At 41.9% G+C, this 17136-nt stretch overlaps 2 protein-coding genes across 2 annotated transcripts in view; both read right to left on the bottom strand.

The window, feature by feature from the left end:
* Positions 1–13136, bottom strand: part of LOC136631637 (signaling lymphocytic activation molecule-like) — a 29723-nt gene extending 16587 nt beyond the window's left edge. Inside the window, exons 1-2 of the mRNA XM_066605922.1 lie at positions 12979–13136; positions 6246–6560 (exon numbers count right to left, since the gene is read on the bottom strand). Of these exons, the coding sequence (XP_066462019.1) occupies positions 6246–6560; positions 12979–13027 (364 nt within the window). The 5' untranslated portion in view covers positions 13028–13136. The remainder of the gene's footprint in view (positions 1–6245; positions 6561–12978) is intronic.
* Positions 1–17136, bottom strand: part of LOC136633421 (death-associated protein kinase 2-like) — a 704757-nt gene that overhangs the window by 619000 nt on the left and 68621 nt on the right. The window lies entirely within an intron of this gene.

The following is a 17136-nucleotide window of genomic DNA, read 5'->3' as shown; positions in this document are numbered from 1 at the left end:
GACGGGGCGGAGCTACACGGAGCCGGCATTCTACACGAGCGGCCCCATAGAAGACTGCAGAAGACCCGGACTGCGCAAGCGCGGCTAATTTGGCCATCGGAGGGCGAAAATTAGTCGGCTCCATGGGAACGAGGACGCCAGCAACGGAGCAGGTAAGTATAAAACTTTTTATAACTTCTGTATGGCTCATAATTAATGCACAATGTACATTACAAAGTGCATTAATATGGCCATACAGAAGTGTATAGACCCACTTGCTGCCGCGGGACAACCCCTTTAACTTCATTCTCCATATATGGAAAGTTTTACCTACTTCAGGTCTACAGTTAATGAAGAAGAAGGGTATCAACAGCACAGCCTTATACTATACGTAGTTGGATGGAAATAAGCAGGTCACCAATCTGAATCCGATCCATGGAACCATATAGTCCTCATATGCAAGAAAGCAGTTGTGACCGCATACAGGGTGCAAGTAAAAGGTGTTCTTTATTCCTCCCAAACAGATAATGTTTCGACTGTTTGAAGTCGTTATCACATCTAAAAGCATAGTGTGCATAGCAACATATATAGAGAGACGAAACAATCACATGATCAGTCAATCAATTAGTGCATAACAATACCTGACTGGATAAGCATAAATGGCGTCTCCACATCATCATCGGCGTTCACATTGTCATCAACGCGCATGCGCGATTTCCCACAATCCCACGGACAATCACACGTGACTGTCTTGTGACAATACGTCATGCAGTCAGCTGCGCATGCGCAGACCTTGCCGGTCCGGTATTGCGTTTCACTATTGAAATAGCACAAATATGATACAGTTATTCTATATTCCATATACATATATATATATATATATACTAGCTGATATACCCGGCTTCGCCCGAGTTAATTTGGCACTGGTGTTTATCTGGTGTTCACACGGAAATCTTATGAAGTCATAGTTACTTTAGAGATACCGGAAAAACATATGTTCACCATTTTGCATAGTTCTCTGCGTTACCCAGGAAACACCACGGGAGGCAACCATGCAACGTTTCCTTTATATAAAATGACATCAGGAAGTGGGAGAATTAGATTCCATACGTAAAATGTGGACGCTAATTCTTTTGCGCTTAGAATTGAACAATCGAGGTGGGACTCATTAGCTTTTCCTATTTATGACATAATCAATGCTCGTGCCAAATTTCACATTTCTACGACATCGGGAAGTGAGAGAATTAGATTCCGTACGTAAAATTTGGACGCTAATTCTTTTGCGCATAGAATTGAATAATCGAGTTGGGACCTATTAACTTTTCCTATTTATGACATAATCAATGCTCGTGCCAAATTTCACATTTCTACGACATTGGGAAGTGAGAGAATTAGATTCCGTACGTAAAATTTGGACGCTAATTCTTTTGCGCATAGAATTGAATAATCGAGTTGGGACCTATTAACTTTTCCTATTTATGACATATTCAATGCCCGTGCCAAGTTTTACGTTTCTATGACATTGGGAAGTGAGAGATTTAGATTATGTACGTTAAATTTTGACGCCAATTCTTTTGCGCTAGAATTGAATAATCGAATTGGGACCCAATTACTTTTCCTATTTTGGAGATAATCTATGCTCGTGCCAAAATTCATGTTTCTACGACATCGGGAAGTTGGAGAACTTTTGGCGAGTCAGTCAGTGAGTGAGTGAATGAGTCAGTGAGGGCTTTCATCTTTATATATATATAGATATATATATATTCTGTAAAGTGAATCCAATCAAAATTGACTAATGTACAAATTATTTTATTATACACTCTGATGTACCGATACGTATGCAGTGCAAGGTTACAGATTCAATCTTAATAAACAAAGACAGTTCAAAACTTGAGGATGGAGGTCAAAACAAAGATGCATGTTTCCAAATGTCGCCCACACGGAAAACCAATACGCCAACCAATCTGATCATGATCTATAGAAAAAGTAAAAACATAATTAAAATATGCATAATACCGATGCAAAACAACAGATACATACAGGATTACATGAACTGGGACGTATCATATTCAGGATTTAATCCCCTAGGGGTCAATGTGTCTAGCAAATAAATCCACTGGAGTTCTTTCCTGAGAAGCATTTTCAAGCGATCACCTCCTCTAACAGAGGCGGGCACATCGTCAATAACCCGAAATTTGAGTTGAGGGAGAATCTTTACTAACAGTAAAACCCAAGGTGATGGAATTGAAACGTATCCCCTTTTGTCTACTTATAACCCCATGAGTTTACGGATAGCGGCAATTTTGAAAAAAAACGGGCGCTGGCTGAGTTTAACGGGAGCGGTAGAGGAATTTGTCAATCCACCCATTAAGTCTTACAGACGCTGTCAGAGTTTGCGAGATAGATTGGTGCATTCTTTACATGATAGGGATGAACGCCCTAAACAGAAGGCGCTAGTTCCACCCAGGGCGGACAACTTTCCTTGCTTGAGTTGCTGTGGGAACTTAGTGAGAGGCAATAAATTCTACCATGCCCCAACGGGCGCTACGCTTAAAATTAATGGCTACTATACCTGCTCCTCATCGTATGCAGTTTATTTATTCATCTGCCCATGTGGGATGCAATATGTGGGACAAACGACCCTACATGTGGGAAGCAGGATAGGGAACCATAAGAGCACCATCTGCACGAAGAAGATGGATTTACCAATTTCCCGACACTTTGCACATAGTGGACACTCTGTCAGTCAACTCGAATTTCGGGTTATTGACGATGTGCCCGCCTCTGTTAGAGGAGGTGATCGCTTGAAAATGCTTCTCAGGAAAGAACTCCAGTGGATTTATTTGCTAGACACCTGACCCCTAGGGGATTAAATCCTGAATATGATACGTCCCAGTTCATGTAATCCTGTATGTATCTGCTGTTTTCCATCGGTATTATGCATACTTTCATTATGTCTTTACTTTTTCTATAGATCACGATCAGATTGATTGGCGTATTGGTTTTCCGTGTGGGCGACATTTGGAAACATGCATCTTTGTTTTGACCTTCATCATCAAGTTTTGAACAGTCTTTGTTTATTAAGATTCAATCTGTAACCTTGCACTGCATACGTATTGGTACATCAGAGTGTATAATAAAATCATTTGTACATTAGTCAATTTTGATTGGACTCACTTTATAGAATATATATATATATATATATATATATATATATATATATATATATATATATATATATATATATATGGAATATAGAATAACTGTATCATATTTGTGCTATTTCAATAGTGAAACACAATACCGGACCGGCGAGGTCTGCGCATGCGCGGCTGACTGCATGACGTATTGTCACATGACAGTCACGTGTGAATGTCTGCGGGATTGTGGGAAATCGCGCATGCGCGTTGATGACTATGTGAACGCCGATGATGATGTGGAGACGCCATTATGCTTGTCATTTATGCTTATCCAGTCAGGTATTGTTATGCACTTATTGATTGACTGATCATGTGATTGTTTCGTCTCTATATATGTTGCTATGCGCACTATGCTTTTAGATGTGATAAAGACTTCAAACAGTTGAAATATTATCTGTTTGGGAGGAATGAAGAACACCTTTTACTTGCACCCTGTATGCCGTCACAACTGCTTTCTTGCATATGAGGTCTACAGTTAATGGTAGGGCAGAAGATTCAAACCTAGAACTCCAGAACTACAAGGCAGTAGGCCTTCAAGACAACACAAAGCAGAGAGTCAATATTTGAGGATTCTTGCTAAAATCAGAATCGGATGATCCAATCCGATTTAGCAAAAATCATCCGATTTCATTGCCCAGCTGATCACAATGAGCAACGCTAATGGTGGAAACTCATCTGCTCTTTATGTCCAGAAGAGTTCTGCATAAACAGCTTTGAACTGCCATGAGGTGGACACCAAAGTACCTCTGAAAGTGTCCTTATGGCATGTGGCACAAAACGTCAGCAGCAGATTCTTTAAGCCCTGTAAGGTGTTCAGTCCACCCCCCGTGGATCGGACTTTTTTTTCTAGCACATGCCAAAGATGCTTGATGGGCTTGAGGTTCTGAGAATCTGGAGACCATGTCAGCACTTTGATCTATTTCTCCTGTGCAGCGTTTCTGACCAACACCACAGGCCTCTCACTATCAAAGCCAGAAACCTACTGCATACCAATGAGGGACAAACACCCCGAAACAGCTGTCTGTGCATGGAATCTGGCTTGGCTTTCATTTTCCAGTAATTGTTTCAAGGCTTGTATAAAGAGTCAAACATTGATTTGAAGGAATGCTGCCTTCCAATAGGTGGCACTGTGGTGGTATTGTTCCATCTCCCTTATTTGCATATTACCCAGAGGAGCATGAATGGCCTTTTAAGTCTCCTCAATAACTGCACTCCCTAAGGAGAAAATATAGCGTTTCTGTACAGTATCTGCAATGCAGCCGGGCATTATCCTGCTGATATAGGGAGCTGCCATTAGGGAATACTGTTGCCATGAAGGGGGACTTGTCTGTACAATGTTAGGTAAATGGTATATGTTACATCCACATGTAGCCAGGACCCAAGGTCTCCCAGAACATCACACTGCTTCAATGGCTTAGGCTGCATTCAGACGAACTTATATCAGCTCGGTTTTCACGCCGAGCCGATATACGTTGTCCTCGTGTGCAGGGGGGGGTGGAAGAGCCAGGAGCAGGAACTGAGCTCCCGCCCCCTCTCTGCCTCCTCTCCGCCCCTCTGCACTTCTTGCAATGGGGAGAGGTGGGGCAGGGCGGGGCTAAGTTCCGAGAATTAGCCCCGCCCCATCCCGCCTCTCCCCATTGCAAATAGTGCAGACGGGCGGAGAGGAGGCAGAGACGGGGCGGAAGCTCAGTTCCTGCTCTTGGCTCTTCCATCCTCCCCCCTCCCCCTGCAGATGAGGACGACGTATATCGGCTCGGCGTGAAAACCGAGCCGATATACGTTCGTGTGAATGCAGCCTAAGGAAGGTTTGTAGATAGTGGAAACACAAGAAGTTCAGCTTTTGAAAGCTTCATTGTCAGATAGAGAAAGGACATGATGTTAGAGGCAGCGGACAGACAGTCACTGGTGTTTTGCAGTAGTGGGGGAATGTCTTAAGATAGAGTATATAATTAGGTGCCATCAGCATAGAGATGATGCTGAAAGCCAAATTTGCTGATAGTTTGTCCAATAGGGGCTGTGTAGATGGAAAAGATGAGAGAACACAAGCTGAACCCGAGGAACCCCAACAACAAGGTCATAGAGGCAGGAGGAAAACCAGGAGAGAGCAGAGTACTGAAGACTAATAGAACAGAGCACACTGAGGAGGAGCTGGTGATCTACACTGTCAGCATAGCCTACTGACCTTATTCTTCCAATTACTAACCCCACACCCACTACATGCCAAATAATGACATACGCCTATTAATTTTGAATAATTTGGCCACAGCAGTCATTTTATTACAAAAAAATTACATAAATTAACCCAATTTAACCATAAAACTCATTAATTAAATATTCACCATCCACCAAAAGGGGGAGGTCCTTGGAGCCCCAATCTGTCACCTCACTGTTTAAAAGGAAATATCCCAAATTGCCTCCAGCGGTACACCTCCCGACTTAGAGACCCACTAGCCTTTACAAGGCTAGATACAGCGCCATCTCTGCAAGAATTACACCATGTCAAAGCCCAGAGGTAACAGACCCCAACAGATACATCCAATGAGAGGGTGGAGGGTGTCTATCCACACTCTGCCTCCCCCCTCAACCAATTTTATAATTGACTCCTAGGACCATCACCACCACCACAGTGAGCATTGACCATCTCAAGTCTGCAATGCCCCCCACTACACTAAGGCTCTCTCGATCCCCTCTTGGACCATCAATGACCATAGGTCAATGCCCACTGCGTTTAAGTGGACACTGTCACGCCTCCAAAAATTCCCAGATTCACATGCCTAATGGCAACTCCCCCCCTTATAAGCTACAAAAGACCCTAAATCGCTCTGTGTAATATTTTCCCGCACTTTATTCAACCTGTCCACTGAGCTTGCACTGCGGTGATAGTTGTGGGTGGCTCCAGGATGTGATCAGCTCATCCAGATTTTTCCTGGTGGACTGAATGGCCAATCCACCCCTGGTGTCATGCCGCCCCTGGCAGGTTCTCACGGCACACCAAAGTGCCTCCACACCCCAGTTGGGAATCACTGCCTTAGTGTATCTCTATAGTCACAAGATGGAAGAACTCACCATAGACTTTGAGCTCAATGGTACAAAAATACTCGTCCCTTTCATTCACATGTTCCAGTATGAGCTCATAGTTTATTGCATCCTCTTTCTGTAATTTCTGGATCACGAGCGAAGAATTATTGAACACGTATTTGGTGGAAACATTTGGAAATATGTATTTGTTGTTTTTCAGATCATAAACCAGCAATTTAGTTTTTGACGTGTTATTTGTGTATTTTAGGAGGAGAGTTTTGAATTCTGCTTTCTTTTCTAATTGATAGAGAACCACAGATTGTCCAAGGATCCCGTTCTTCTTGAAGACATCATATGATTCACCTTCATAAAAAGAAAAATGCACAGTGAGAGTCTGGTCACTTCTTACATGAACATACTTTTCAATCTTTTCGGACTACTTTTTGCTTTCGAGAAAGTTAACTTTTTGGTTGACACGGGGGTTGGCAAGCTACCCATGCTACACAACAATGCAGATTTGCCATTCAGGTGTCTGGGAAAGCTGGCTGGCAATCACATTTGCAAACTTTGACTAGCCTTCACCCACCTTCCTGAACCACATCCTATATAGAAAACACCACCAATCAGGAGACTCAATGCGGTTTTTCACCTTAAAGGGAATCTGTCAGCAGTTTCAAAAAATGCAAGTACAAAACTGCTGACAGTACTAGTTAGGTTCAGGGGAGATATATGTACCGGCCATGACAAGTGTATGTAAGCACTTCTGTATGGCCATTGCAAAGCACTTAGTAATATTCTATGTGTATTGTAAATGAGCCATACAGAACATATATACTTACGTACAGGAGTGCCCCCCCCTCCCCCGGGGGGTCACTATTACTACTTGGGTAACTATAGTGAGTCACTATTACTACTTGGGCAACTATTGGGGGTCACTATTACTACTTGGGCAATTATTGAGGGTCACTATCTCTGCTGGGGAACCCATTGGGGGTCACCATTACTGCTGGGGCAATTATTGGGGGTCATTTTTACTGCTTGGGCAATTATTGAGAGTCCCTATCTCTGCTGGGGCAACTATTGGGGGTCTCTCTTACTGCTGTGGTAATTATTAGGAATCACTCTTACTGCTGAGGCAATTATTGGGGGTCCCTATTACTGCTGGTGCAATTATTAGGGGTCACTATCTCTTCTGGGGCAACTGTTCGGGGTCACTATTATTGCTGGGGCAACTATTGGGGGTCACTCTTACTGCTGGGGCATAGCAGCTTAGCAATGTTGGCCATTCAGTTCAATGAAGGTGGGTGGGAGCTGGGCGGTGCCAGGAGACACTGCTTTTCAGTTCAATGTGTCCTGCCATCATCAGGAGAATGCATACAGAGGGGGAAGGTGCAGGGCATTGTGAGATTGCAGCACAACGGCGCCATCTTTGAAAGCTGCTTTCAACATCAGATTACAATGTAAGAAGCAGACATTGTAGCTTATATTCCTGCCGTCTTGAACCCATGTATGCTGTGCTTTAGAAAGCTTAGTGAAAGGAAAGCAGTATTTTTATAAAAAGAAGTTCGCCCTGCGTGGCTGGAAAACTCCGTTAATTGCTCTGCTTCTTCCAATGAGCTGTTCCATAGCTCTTAGTCATTGCTGTAGCCGTCTCCTGGCTGGACACAACACTTGCCAATCAGAGCTATGAAGCACCTGATTGGACTAAGCACATAAATTAAGAGTTCCACTTTCATTGCACTTGCAGGGTGTCGTGTCCGGACCGGAAGAGAAGCAGGAAGAGTAAGAGAAGAGCGGAGGTCCCACTTCCTATCGTGACCACCAATGATGGCACTGACAGCGGGCCTGACGATCAGCTGATGGACAGGCGTCTCAAGAAGTGGATCCCTGTCAGTCAACTACTGATGACCTATCCAGAAGACAAGTCATTAGTTCAAAAATCCTGAAATAACCCTTTAACTTTACTGCACCAAACTAGTGTTGTCAGCATCGGCAAAACTTGACAAGACTCCCTTTAGTCAAATCACGCCAAACTCTCTTGGTCAACCCTCCTTTTAGTGCCAATTCTGCCAAAGACCTAAGCAACCTTAAATAACGTCTATGGGCCTTTTCCACCTGGATGTTCTGTAGCACGCTAGACACATGAAGGGGAAGGCAGAAAGGAAGGGGGTCACAATGGCTAGATTACTTCCCTCACAAACAGCGGCGGCTCACAAAATTAAGAAATTAAAAGTGGCATTTTAGAGGCTACTCAAATAGTCGAGTAGAATACAATGGTACATTTTGTCAAGTTTGTGACACCAGTCCGTATACAGGCCGAGACCTGTGCAGGACAAAATAATACTAAAAATGAGAAAAAGTAAAATAAAAGGGATATTGTCCTTTTCCCTGGAGAGCAGTATGGTACCTTAGTGCAGATGTTAGGGTGGTCAGAAGGGACTCCAGGAGGCAGGGTGTCAACCTTGAATCGGTGAAACAATTTATTTTCTTAGACAGAAGGATCTCCAATATACTTCTTACAATTTATCATTACTTTATTGCTTGAGGTAGATACACACATCTGCTAACATGCAGGCAATAAGTACCGCAGCTTTATCAGTACTCTTGGGCTCTATAATAGTGAAACCAGCATGGGAATCTTTCCTATCTGCTATGCTTTGCCCTTCTGCTTTTCTTTCTCTTCTCTTCTCTTTAATTACTATTACTTTGGCTGATCCTCTCTTCAACAATCCTTACATAAACTGTTTTCTCTCCTTAATTCAATACTCTTTGTAGTACTCACACTTTCCTCCTTCTCACTGCACTGTCTCCCTGATATTGCATATTTTCTCTTCTCTCTACATTCTGAATTTGCACTTCCACTCCTATGCCACTCCTCTCTCTTTTAACTGGCTTTTCTAAACCAACCCATGCGAAGGGCTTAGCCACCAACCACCGGTCCACTAACAACTTACCAACTAGCTAGCCAATACCTGGGCTGGGTGATAGGCTAAAAAGCATACTAGGGTGACCAATCTGTAGGGTATCAGGTTAAGTTGCAAAGGCAAATGTGAGCGACAAGCAAGCAATAAACCTCTTAAAGTATATACATACATGAAGGCAGTACATACAGTGATTTATGGACTGTGCAAGTCTGGTCCACTACAGTTCATTTGCCCCATTGTGAGGCCATGTAAATGTACCAACAGCAGCAGATGAATGAGCAAATGTCTTGTTTATGCAAGCATAAAAATACTCGCTGGTTGCCTGCAAATCTCTCCGTGTGAATGGGGAGATGTGCAGCCAAACAATGATACCAGTATGGGGGTGAACGATTATATTAACGATGGTTCATCCTGACACAGCCAACCATCTTTCCATGTAAGTATGGTATAATGAAGGAGCGCTGACCAGCTCATTGTACTGGTCTGTAAAATGACTCTTGGAGAGACTAGGGATTTGCTAACAAACCAAATAAAACGGTTCTAGTTGTTAGGCCATGTGTTCCTAGCAACCACACTGTCAGACAGGACTGTTCAGCTCATAGTGAGATTGCCACCATACTTGGCCTTTCGTTTGATGGTGCTTTGTGAGGACCGTCTATTGTCTTCCCCTCTATGTGATTTACTATGAAATATTGTACAAATTACCATATGATGCTTAATTATTAGAGATGAGCGAGCCTACTCGGCCACGCCCCTTTTTCGCCTGAGCACCGCGATTTTCGAGTACTTCCGTACTCGGACGAAAAGATTCGGGGGGCGCCGTGGGTGAGAGGGGGGTTGCAGCGGGGAGTGGGGGGGGAGAGGGAGAGAGAGAGGGCTCCCCCCTGTTCCCCACTGCTACCCCCCGCTCCGCCACGCCTCCCCCCGCCCCCCGAATCTTTTCACCCGAGTACGGAAGTACTCGAAAATCGCGGTGCTCGATCGAGTAATTACTGGAAACGAGTACGTTCGCTCATCTCTATTAATTATCATACATGATGTTGACCATATAAGACTTTCATACATTTATCTAATGACAACGCTATAGAGCACCCCACCAGCATACACTGACAAGATAATAGCCCGTACAGTATATAAGTAGCAGTAGCACACAATGCCGAAGTATATCTAACTGTGCAATGCAGCACATATACCACCAACATAATCTAATAACACTTCTATATAGTGTCTAAATGACACTACTCTACAATTAAAAGGATGTTCACATTGCGACCAAGTGTGGCTGGGCTACACTGTCTGCATAACTTACATACAAGTCAATGACAATTATGCAAATACTGTAGAGCAGGGAGCTACGCAGTTTCTGAGAAAGGAAGTTTCTGTAATTTTGTTGGTACAGAAATAGTCATGTTCACTCTGCTACGCTGTTTGCATAACTCCCATTGACATCTATGGGAATCACGGAAACAGAGTCGTTAAGCCTACTCACGTGTTTACATTATCCCAGAGTCGGAGGGCGATGAGATCCACCTGGGTCAGCACCTTGTACACCCAGGCAGGTGCCAGGGTCCTGTCAGGGGTGGATCGAGCCTGTCCTCATTCTTTGAAATCAATTGCATCCACATCTTAAAGATACGGGTACCTTTGACTCTGATAGCGGCACTGCAGAAAGCTGAGCACTTCCTTCTATGCTGCCAGCGTTTTCTCTGTCATGCCTGCATTGTACTACACATTCCTGGCAAGAAGAGGCCAAGGCAGAGGATGGAGAATGCAGAGGGAGCATGATGGAGGTGAGCGAGTTTATTATTTTATTGTATTGCCGGGGCACAGTGGGGCCTATAAATGTCCAAGAGGGCACAAAGGGGCCTATAAATTACAAAGAGGACCTACTGTGATTCTGACACCCAAGGGCCTATGTAAACATGGAGCTGTCCCTGGGACCCACGACTAGAGACAAGTGTAAGTCCCAGGATGGTATTCACACAGGCGAGTGTGATTTTGGTCCGTGAAAAACTAACAATTTTCCATGCAATTTGCATGTTGTTTTCAATCATTTTTCTTGCGTATTTTTGCATGCATTTTCCACTGCTATGCAATTCCTGTTTTTTTTTTTGCATGTAGTCCCCAAAGTAACAAACGTTAAAATGTGTTGCATGGAGCAAATTGCATATCATGTGATCGCAATGCATTTTTTTCATGCTCCCATTGAAAATAATAGACAATACTTGAAGAAGAATCACACAAAAATAAGACATGCAGAGATTTTCATAACTCAAAGCATCGAATGAATGGGCTCCTTTCCTGGGGCGAGTTTTGTCCATCTTGGAATCACCCGTGAGAACAAAGCCTTATGGCATATCTTGCGGATGGGAATACCGATTTAATACCAAAGTTCCTGACAGTCTCTTATTTCAGGAAAGTGACAAATGGCATTCAAAGAGAAACAGGAAATGAAACAAACTAGGAGGAACATTGTTTCTCTTCATTGACCTCCGAGAATTAGATTAGTTACAATTACTGTACTTGCTAACATTTACCTATAAATGGTATAAATACAAAAAACAAGAACTTATATAAAGGTGTGAATGCAAAAGTTCAAAAAAAAAGGATAAAGTTCTGAAATGACAAAATAAAAAAGCTAAAAATGTGCAATGTGTTCTCAATAGACCATCCCCAACCCAATGTGGATTTACACAGGGCCCCACAGAAGGAGGAGAGGAAGATGCTTGCGCTCATAAGCATGTTCAAATTCACCGAGGTAAGGATAGTCCAAAAGGACTTAGACCTATTAACTGACTGGACTATTAAAATCTAACTTTTATGGGTACAAAATAAAATATCTACAAAAAACTAGACTAAATTTTGGAACAATTCCTACTCAGATATGTGGAAATTGTGCTCAGGACTTGTGGAATAATATTTGATCCTGGATCAGCCTTCCGTATTCATATGGAAGGGATATATAAACATTGATCTTACGTTCTCCGTAAGGAGAGGTCAGTGTGGCTGAATCACTGTCATCACCTACTGAGGTTTAAGAGGTGACGATCGTATTAGTTTGTCCGAAGCGTTTCGCTCAAACAAGTCCTTCAGGGACCCAGATAAACCTCTGATAAGTGTGTCTACATTAATGAAGTGACTGTTTCTTTTTTGACACTGCAGAGATAGGTATATATATAGCCTCCTGCGATCCTCAATGATGGAGGGGATCAGGAAAGAGAGAGGAAAAAAGGCTTTGCTGCATTAGAATAAGAGGAAGAACATTTCTTTCCTCTGTCTAATAAGTTGCATTAATGCTCAGTGCCTCTCATTCTCTGCTATACAGATAACCCCATGTTAATAGATAGATGGAGGGGGTCAGGAAGGGGAGAGGTCTCTGCTATACTAGGAGTTTAATCACTCTTCTCTGTTCAAGAGGCCATTCTAGGACTCTCTATCCCAATTACAGTTTTTTTCTGCTATTCTTGCATTTTCCCATTACAGTAAGTCCTAACTGCCCTCTTATCATTTGATGTTCTTACTGCTATGCTTGCACTTTCTTACTAATATTTCTAGTATTCTTATTCTATCTGAAAGCAGCTTTACCCTTCTAACTATCTTATTTCTTGCTGTTCTTTCTGTATCTACAGCTATTGTGCATCTTTTAGCACTTAGCAGAGGGTAAGCATAACAAAAAATAAAGAAATAAAATGATGGTCAAATACACCAACAGCCCTGATGGTGGGCTGCTTATAAGCATTTTCATTACTAAGACTTTATCAAGCATGTTACACAAAAGTAGTCATCAAATAGTAACACAACAGTAATCACAGAACACTAATGGTAGTAAATCATATAAATAAGTAAAAGCTACTGACCAAAATGGAAAACAGCTATAAAAAAGACCAGATACCGTGAGACAGACATGCTTCAGAAGTTGCTTTGTGCAGGCCTACAGAGGTAATGCTTCAAAGAACTGAAGTCTGCAAAACTTCTTAAAAGTGGAAACATTTTTTTTTTCAAGTGTAAGCAAATAATCCTCTACACTGAGAGATGACGAAATCAAACTAAATCAAACCCTCCAGACCAAGGGCGTAGCTAACAGCTGGTGTGTAAAGGTTCCGCTTGGCGCCCCTCTTCCCCTGTACCTGTACCCACACCTAAACTGTGCTGTATGTAGCTGCAAAAAGAATTTACATACATATACCTAAGCTTTGACTTATTTCCTGCACTACGTGAAAATTTGTTTGTAGCCACTTAGGCAATTAAAAAACACATTAAAAACTGCGGTATTCAAAAACCACATGTGGATTTAAACAATGCAGGTGTCTTTTTTAAACTGCATGCAGGTTTTTGATGCATTTTTTGGGGGGGGGGGGTAAGGCTGTTTTCACACGGCAGAGATAATTGTGCGAGATTTGTGCGTTGCGAGACAAACAAATCTCGTGTGAATATGAACCCCATTATTTTAAATAGGGTTATACACACATCGCTTCGCACCCATTGTACATATGTAATTGTATATAGGATATACCCAGGTTATATCAGTATGATCCATATCACTATATACAGGAAATGTATAACTTATACCACCCGTACATATATAATTGTACATAGAGGATACCCAGGTTATAAAAGCATGCTCTATATCACTATATACAGGAAAGTGTATAACTTATACCAGCTATACATATACAATTATATTAGCTGATATACCCGGCTTCGCCCGAGTTAATTTGGTACTGGTGTTTATCTGGTGTTCACACAGAAAATCTTATGAAGTCGTGGTTACTTTAGAGATACCGAGGTAAAAAATTTGTTACCATTTTGGATTGTTTTTTGCGTTACCCAGGAAACACCACGGGGAGATAACCATGCGACGTTTCCTTTACATAAAATGGCATCAGGAAGTGAGAGAATTAGATTACGTACGTAAAATTTGGACGCTAATTCTTTTGTGCTTAGAATTGAATAATTGAGTTGGGGCCTATTAACTTTTCCTATTTATGACATAATCAATGCTCGTGCCAAATTTCAAGTTTCTATGACATCGGGAAGTGAAAGAATTAGATTCCGTACGTAAAATTTGGACGCTAATTCTTCTGTGCTTAGAATTGAATAATTGAGTTGGGGCCTATTAACTTTTCCTATTTATGACATAATCAATGCTCGTGCCAAATTTCAAGTTTCTATGACATCGGGAAGAGAGAGAATTAGATTCCGTACGTAAAATTTGGACACTAATTCTTTTGCGCTAGAATTGAATAATCGAGTTAGAGCTCATTAACTTTTCCTATTTATGACATAATAATCAATGCCCGTGCCAAACTTCAAGTGAGAGAATGAGATTACGTATGTAAAATTTGGATGCTAATTGTTTTGCGCTAGAATTGAATAATCGAGTTGGGACCCATTTGCTTTTCCAATTTATGACATAATCAATGCTCGTGCCAAATTTCTAGTTTCTATGACATCGGGAAGTGAGAGAATTAGATTATGTATGTAAAATTTGGACGCTAATTCTTTAGTGCTTAGAATGAACTAATCGAGTTGAGGCCCATTAACTTTTCCTATGTACAACATAATCAATGCCCGTGCCAAATTTCAAGTTTCTATGACATCTGGAAGTGAGAGAATTAGATTCCTTACGTAAAATTTGGACGCTAGTTCTTTTGCACGACAATTGAATAATTAAGTTGGAACCCATTAACTTTTGCTATTTATGAAATAATCAATGCTCGTGCCAAATTTCAAATTTCTATGACATCCGGAAGTGAGAGAATTAGATTACGTACATAAAATTTGGACGCTAATTCTTTTGCACTTAGAATTGAATAATCGAGTTGGGACCCATTAATTTTTCCTATTTATGAGATAATCAATGCTCGTGCCAAATTTCATGTTTCTATGACATCGGGAAGTGAGAGAATTAGATTCCGTACGTAAAATTTGGACGCTAATTCTTTTGCGCTTAAAAATGAATAATCGAGTTGGGACCCATTAGCTTTTCCTATTTAGGACATAATCAATGCTCGTGCCAAATTTCAAGTTTCTATGACATCGGGAAGTTGGAGAATTAGATTCCGTACATAAAATTTGGACGTTAATTCTTTTGCGCTAGAATGGAATAATCGAGTTGGGACCACTTTACTTTTCCTATTTTGGACATAATCTATACTTGTGCGAAATTTCATGTTTCTACGACATCAGGAAGTTGGAGAATTAGTGGCGAGTCACCCAGTCAGTCAGTGAGTGAGTCAGTCAGTGAGGGCTTTCGTCTTTTATATATAGATACAGGAAACACTCAGATTATACCAGAATGCTCCATATCACTATATACATGAGATGCTATGGTGATGTGCTATGGGCTCCGGAGGCTTGCACATGCTCTGTGAGCATTAGTGGATGACTGCTAGTGATGACGTGGACAGAGGAACCCTGCTAGTCTCATGAGAACTGCATCAGCAATCCAGGAAGTGATCTATGTCAGAGACATGTGTCTGCATCAGTGGCAGCCTGAACAGAACGTTTGGTATGACACTCCCAAACCTGTGATTATATTATGTATGTTGCACTTGGCTACAATTGACTGTTTCACCCAATGACATGTGATCTGTTTTAAGTATAACATGTGTTGTTGTCTATGATTGGTGTAGGTGGAGCTTTGGGGGCTATTTAATGTTGGAGTCTGTGTATGTTATTTAGAACTTGATAAAGACCCTTGGATGGAGGGTTGAAACGTCGTGTGGGCACAATAAAGATTTATTCTTTTATTTAACCCCTGGAGTGCTGCTCTCATACATACTTTGCTGCTGAAATTGTGATCCAGGATCCAGGATCTTTGATGAGCGTGCACCAGCTGGTGAGGACTGTCTTCCCTGCATATTTGAAGGTGAAGTGTGTGCTGTGATCAGTATTACATATTGGATTACTATATACATGAGATGTATAACTTGTAGCTGCTGTACATATATAATTATACATAGAAGATACCCAGGTTGTAACAGCATGGTTCATATCACTATATACAGAAGATGTATAACTTATACCAGCTGTACATATCAAAGTGCTAATGACCACTTGTCCATGAGAGAGTGAGTGTCTTACATGCTCCGCTCCTAATCACATGACGGTGACATCATCAAAGGTCCTAAAGCATAAAAGATGCAGTGCCTGACAGCAGCCTTGTGCTGACAGGACCTGTGGTGAGATAAATAATGTGGCAGCATAAGCAATGAATTTAAAAGATGGGTTTTCTCCCTTCGGCTCTGCTCGGCAGCATCAGCGTTTTGGCTCCGCCCCCTTGTACGCGTCATCGCGTAGCTCCGCCCCATGACGTGTGCCGGTTCCAGCCTCCTGATTGGCTGGAATCGGCACGTGACGGGGCGGAGCTACGCGATGATGCGTACAAGGGGGCGGAGCCAAAACGCCGACGCTGCCGAGCAGAGCCGAAGGGAGAAGACCGCACAGCGCAAGCGCGTCTAAAAAAGCAAGAAGACCCCGAAATTAGACGGAACCATGGCGACGAGGACGCTAGCAACGGAGCAGGTAAGTGAATAACTTCTGTATGGCTCATAATTAATGCACAATGTATATTACAAAGTGCATTAATATGGCCATACAGAAGTGTATACCCCCACTTGATTTCGCGAGACAACCCCTTTAAGGACCAGGCTATTTTTTACCAAAAAGATTTTTTACCCATGTGCTGGTTTTACTGCCCTATTTTTTTTCCTTCAGCTAACAAAATTATTTTTGCTACGTTTTTTCCCCCCGACATATAGGGCTATTTTTTTAATATCTTTTTCATTCTTTTCATTCCTTCTTTTTTTGTCGTTTTTTATTTTTATTGCGGATAAAAAGCTAAAAAAATGTATTTTTTAGCATTTATTGTTGTTTTTTTTTTAAATTAGCATATATACGCTAAGATAAAGTATGGGAATGGATTCCTCATTTTGTTTTGATATATAACATGTATGGTCTCGGATTACAGGACGCATATGGTGATGGTTTGGGTTGGCGTCGGCGTTGGGTCA

This window comes from Eleutherodactylus coqui, chromosome 6 (genome assembly GCF_035609145.1).
Source record: "Eleutherodactylus coqui strain aEleCoq1 chromosome 6, aEleCoq1.hap1, whole genome shotgun sequence".
In the NCBI taxonomy this organism is placed as follows: Eukaryota; Metazoa; Chordata; class Amphibia; order Anura; family Eleutherodactylidae; genus Eleutherodactylus; species Eleutherodactylus coqui.
The sequence above is the reverse complement of the archived record's forward strand: the minus strand, read 5'-3'. Positions and strand labels throughout refer to the sequence as shown.